The sequence below is a fragment of the Rhinoderma darwinii genome, chromosome 13 (assembly GCF_050947455.1).
Source record: "Rhinoderma darwinii isolate aRhiDar2 chromosome 13, aRhiDar2.hap1, whole genome shotgun sequence".
Lineage (NCBI taxonomy): Eukaryota > Metazoa > Chordata > Amphibia > Anura > Rhinodermatidae > Rhinoderma > Rhinoderma darwinii.
The window spans coordinates 47,675,779-47,681,976 of NC_134699.1; the positions used below are offsets into that span (position 1 = coordinate 47,675,779).

At 43.4% G+C, this 6,198-nt stretch overlaps 1 protein-coding gene across 2 annotated transcripts in view; it reads right to left on the minus strand.

The window, feature by feature from the left end:
- SPHK1 (sphingosine kinase 1) overlaps positions 1-6,198 on the minus strand; it is a 46,502-nt gene that overhangs the window by 38,791 nt on the left and 1,513 nt on the right. The window contains exon 1 of one of the 2 annotated variants that reach the window (XM_075845080.1): positions 3,741-4,338. The exons of the other annotated variant lie outside the window; for it this stretch is intronic. Within the exon in view, the coding sequence (XP_075701195.1) occupies positions 3,741-4,137 (397 nt within the window). The 5' untranslated portion in view covers positions 4,138-4,338. Of the gene's footprint in view, positions 1-3,740; positions 4,339-6,198 lie in introns of those variants that run through there. 2 annotated transcript variants of the gene reach the window in all.

Consider the following 6,198-nt stretch of genomic DNA (forward strand, 5'->3'; position numbering starts at 1 on the left):
AATAACAAGCTCTCTACAGCCTTAGCTACAAAAAAATAAAAAAAAGTTATGTCTCAGAATATGGTGACACAAAAAATAAATTTAAAAAATTAAGTGATTTTATTCTGCAAACGCTGCAAATCATAAAAAAAAACGATATACATATGGTATCGCTGTAGTCATATCGACACGCAGAATAAAGTAAAAATTTCATTCACAGCACACGGTGAACACACAAAAAAAAAAACTGAATTGCTGTTATTTGGTCACCTTGCTTGCCAAAAAACGGAATAAAAATGATTAAAAAAAAATCACAGGTACCCCAAAACTGTACCAATGAAAACTACAGATTTTCCCGCAACAAATAAGCCCTCACACAGCTCAGTTGGCAAAAAAATAAAGTTTCAGCTCTCAGAATACGGCGATGCAAAATTTGCAGAGTGTTCCAGAAGCGGATAAGATTGTGCACCATTTATCAGTGCGACACTGGCCACATATCTATGAATTATTATTTATTTACCCCATTATTGTACCCTCTTATTATGTCCTGATGTACTCCGCACAGCTTACATATACCCCCACATTATAAACTGAAATACCAGCAAAACCCCAAACAGAACAACTACCAAGCTAAATCTGTGCTCCAAAAGTCAAATGGCGCTCCCTCCCTTCTGAGCCCTATACTGTGCCCAAACAGCAGTTTGCGTCCACATAAATAGGATTGCCATACCCAGGAGAACCTGATTAATATTTTATGAGGTATTTTCTTTTTAGTGGCACAAACTGGACACAACATATTGTGCATTAAAATCGCATATCAGTGGAAAAATTTCAATTTTCACTTTGCACCATTAGCTGCGCATTCATTTCTAATATGGGGCCCCCCTTTAGAGCGAATAGCGTGGGGGACACATGGGATCACTTCACAACCCCCTTTTTTCCTCCTTTTTCTATCTTACTTTTCCCTTATTCTGTTTCCTTGTTTTTCTATATTCTGCTTTTCCCCCTATTTTGTCTCTTGGTGCCTTCCCACACACCTTTCTGTGGGGTGTGTTTTTGTATATACCTTTTTCTAGAAGTTTCCTCAGATTTGACCTCGTGAGCAGGCAGATGTTGGCAACAGTCCATGGATTGGTTTGAGCTAGCGCATCTACAAAGCACAGGGGAGTTGGAATATGGATGGCTCGGTCTGTTCCCTTCACGCCCCATAAGACGATCCGCGACCCAGAGGGAAGATACATCATGATCACAGGTAGTCTTCACGATTCCCCCATTATTTTCATTACCTACTACACACCAAATTCTAACCAGCCCCAATTTCTTCGTTGCATGTGGTGCAGGCTACTTCCGTCAATTGAGGGTCCGATCGTCATGGCGGGAGATTCCAATATTGCACTAGACAGTTCCCTGGACAAATCGAACATCTCTAAGAAACGATACATTCCACCTACCCTAACTAGCTTACAAGTGGCGAGATTCTTTCATTCTATTGACATGGTAGATACCTGGGGAGAGTTTAATCCCACGACCAGGGATTATACATTTTTTCTTCGGCCCATAATATACATACCCGCATAGACCATATCCTACTCTCCACGAGTATGATCCTTAAAGTTACAGACACTAGGATTTTGAATACCTCCTGTTCTGACCATGACCCGACTTTCATCCGTTTGTCAGATTTTTGTAGCAAATCTACTATCTCCTCCTGGAGATTAAAAAAAACTTTACTCTCAGACCCGGATATAATCAAAGAAATATGTACTGAGTTGGAGACTTATTTCCTACTCAATAAATCCCAGGACACTTCTGAGTTTTCTAATTGGGATGCACACAAAACTGTAATCCGGGGTAAGATTATACAGATAGCATCCCGCAATAAGAAACGCGCTAGGGAGACTTTGGCCTCTAAAGAAAAGAAATTTGAGTACCTGTCCTGTCAATTCAAATGCAATCCCTGGTTGGGCAGAAAAAAGTCTTGGCTGGTCCAGTCATAAGTTTTTCTCTCAGGGTGATAAACCAAGCACTTTACTTGCTAGACGTCTTACTCCCAGGCTATCCAACCCAAAACCCCCAAAATTGCGTTTCACTGACGGAACGCTCTCACAAAATCCCACTAAAATGTTAAGGCCTTCCACGACTTCTACACCACCATGTATTTAGCACCATCTAAATTCGATGTTAGGAAAGTCGAAACATTATTAAACAATGCTATACCGAAAAAACTTTCCCTACCTGATAGAGACATACTTGATGCCAAAACTCTGAGGGCTAACAAAGCTCCAGGACCTGATGGCTTCTCATCGGTGTATTATAACGTATTATGGCGTAAGTTTCGAGATATCCTGGTGCCCCATTTAGTTTCATTATTCAACGCATATATAGATGGTGACAGCTTACCACCCATCTCAAATTTAGCATATATCCATCCACCTTATACCTAAACCCCATAAGGTTCATACAGATCAGTTTAATTATAGACCAATTTCCCTTTTGGATGTAGACCTCGATATTATGACTAAAATTCTGGCCACCAGATTGAACTCCTTCCTCCCTTCTTATATCCATAAGGACCAAACAGGTTTTATTCCCCTTCGCCAAGCAGTAGACCAGATGAGAAGAGCTGTGGACATTATCTCCGCCGTTTGCTCGGGTTGGGATGGGACTTCTGGAAGACAATGTATGCTCTTGAGTCTTGACCTCCAGAAGGCCTTTGATTCTCTATCCTGGGAATACCTGTTTTTTGTCCTTAATAAGATGGGATTTGGAACAAGCTTCCTTTTTATTCTCACTGAATTGTACCGTCAACCCACAGCGCAAATTTACTCTAGGGGCTATTTGTCTACCACCCCTTCACATACAGAGAGGAACCCGCCAGGGGTGTCCCTTGTCCCCAGCATTATTTGCACTGGCTATTGAACCACTAGCTAATCTGATTAGAGATAACCCTGATGTCAGCGGAGTGAAGGTGGAAGGGGTCGAACATAAATGTGCTGTATTTGCGGATGATATCCTATTATTTGTGTCTGCACCTCTCACCTCTTTACAGAATCTTTTTAATATCCTTGACAAATTTGGTTCACTTTCTGGCCTTAGGGTTAACAACTCTAAAATCGGTAGCCACGAATCCCACCATCCCGAACAATGTCGTCAAGCTCCCGCAACTGAACTTTGATTTTCAATGGGATAATCGCTGATTAACATATCTAGGTATCAAACTAACACCTTCCATAGACTCCCTATATGACGAAAATCCCCCCCCCCCTTTAGACAAATAGCTGCAGATCTTAAAAGTTGGTCTCACTAGCACTTATCGTGGTTTGGCCGCATTTGTCATTATTACCTCCTATACCTCTTTCGCACTATTCCTATTTTGGTTCCCACAAAGTCACTTAGAGGTATTAAAAAACGTATCAAGTCGTTCATTTGGGGTACTAGAAGCCCCCGGATGTTTTACTCAATGGGGAAATTTGATTAACCCATCACATTCCAGTCTTCATTTTTCTTGTGTGGACTACAACATTAAAGCATCAATCATAATTGTGAATAGCCATGTAACCCATACAAGAATATCTCTCATTCACAGTAGAAACTAGGTCTGACCAATATACATTGGCATGGGCAGATAGAGATTTTAAACTTGTAGGCTCTTGAATTACATGGGTGTTGCTGGCGCTGATGAGTAAACTAGAAAAGTACACGTGAAAAACTTGATACCTGACACAACTTTATGGCTTACGCCCTATATAATGACGTCTTACCTTGCTCATCAGACAGCTGGCATATGTTCTGTGCCCAGGTCTTCGCTAGGTTCAGGTTTTGCTCTCTATCCCTTGATTCCTCCGTCCGAAACGTCCTACAGATTTTCTGCCGATAAGTAGTAGCCCCCAACATCCCTCGGAGAGGATAAAATATGACTGTAAAGTAGCCCCCTATGTCTTTGGAGTCTTTACCCCTGAAAGCATGACAACTAATGCAGTCGGAAAGATAGAAGGAGGTGTGTGGGGACCCCGAGGAGGCAGCGGAGAGGCTCTGCATGAACAGTTGTGTTCTGGTCAGGAGCAACGACAGGGCATTACCATCCTCAGGCACCTGGGAGAAGGTGTTAAAGAGGAGAACGTCAGTTGGGACACTGGATAAGTCATGGGCTTCACCCATCCTTGACCCTGAAAAGACTAAAACTGTAGAAAAATAAACAGCGACATAAGTAGAAAGTATATAAGGTCCAGGGTGTGAGCCGCAAATAGAAAGTGAGGAATAAGCACCGGTGGAGTAGCTGGCGAAGGAAAAGCAATGAAAAAAAGCAGACTGAGGAGGACAGCGAGCCCAGCCTGCTCCTCCGCCTGTCAGTTCACATATGACTCCAGTGTTTGCCTCTGAGTTTGTAGTAGCCCACACCCTCCACTGCCTGCTGCCCTCTGGTGGAGACTTTGCAGAGCACGGTTAAGACTCACCTGTCCTGCGGAAGAACCCTTTAGCTCATAGTACAGGGGTGACTATGTAGGGATTGTTAACACAACCGTATTTGTCATTTTGCTAAAGAAATTTTTTTTCGTCATTTTATTCTCCTTAGATCTAATCTAGTTTATGCCTAGAGAAGTTCAGATTGAAATATGGACCACACATACATCTGTATATACAAGCCCTCAGGTACCATGATCATTCAGGCCATATTTACATGTGTTTCTGAGTAAAAGAAGTATCGCTTCTACGGGAGAATGCAGCGAGTCTGAGAGGTGCCACACAGAGCGCCTACACGTCTGTAATACTGAACCATAGGGACTGTGTGCCGCCGTATAGAGTCCATGTACGTGGCTTTGCCCCCACTACCATGGGACAAATGTTAATAGGACTGACTGAAGCACCACATAAATTCAATGGGGAAGAACATCACACAAATGCAAGGGTCTTTCTGGCAGTTCTGGTAGCTATAGGGGTCGCAGCGTTTGCAATTGCGACCGGGCCCCGAAGCCAGGGGTGACCATTGCCCCCCCCCCACGTCTATTAAAAGTTACTGTTGTGACTGGAGCCTATGTAACAAACTACACCGGCCCGTTACTATAGTAACAGTATACTTACCCTCCTTGTTCCCGAGCTCAGCGGAGGTCATGACGCTGTGTGCCACGCACAACGTCGCGATTCTGGAGGACGTCAGGACCTCTGCAGCGCCCGGAGCCGAAGAGGAGGGTAAGTATAAGATTACTGTCTGCTGGGGCCTTGTATCTAGACCTACCACATGGTAGGCTTAGATATATGGTCCATCAGTGGTGGATTAAGCATACCATGGGCCCAGGGCTGTTGACATAACATTGGCCCCCTCCTTCTCCCTTACACGCAATGCAACCCCCCAACCCTCTTTTCCCGTGCGAGACGCCTAAACAACGCGTTTCTTCTTTGAACTTTTAATAAAACTTTAAATCAAACAATCCTATTAATAATTTTTTTCAAATATAAAACCCTAGTATACGAACTTAGATGCGATCAATAACAGCTCGATCCTGCTCGATAAGCAGGACCCGCTGTCACTGAACGCGTCAGTCCCGCGGACCTGACGGATACAGGTTTTAGTGCTAGATACAATTGCTCTGTATATAGGATACAAAGCAGCTTTATCTCAAAAAGTAGTTTTTAAAAGGTGTACATATCCTGTAACACATCAAATAAAAAATGTTAACACCTCTCTTTAAAGTGTAAAAAACTTTTGACAAGTCATAGTGAAATGTCAGAAGTTTTGATCGGTGGGGGTCCAAGCGCTGTCTTGGTATTTTTTTCAGTTTATTTAACAAAAATCAGAAAATCGATATTCATTTGTTCAAATCTCATCCACTTTTCTGCTACTGTATTATGCTGCGGATTTTCCACAATGAATTCCGTTGCGGAAAATCTGAACGCGTGAACTGACCCTTAACCCCTTAGTGACCACCAATACGCCTTTTCACGGCGGTCACTAAGAGGCCTATAGCTAGACCGCCGCCTTTTCACAGCAGCCTAGTCTAAGTTCTGCACGGGTTCGGGTGATGACAGTCGGGCTCCGATTAACCCGTTAAATGCTGATGTCAATAGCGACCGCGGAATTTTTGTTTACAAAGGGAGGGATCTCCCTCTCTCACCCATCTGCATCCCACAAATGCAATCGCGGGTCTCTGATGGGTTGTCATGGCAGCCCGGGGCCTAACAAAAGCCCACAGGCCTGCCATGGCTATATGCCTATTAGGCCGT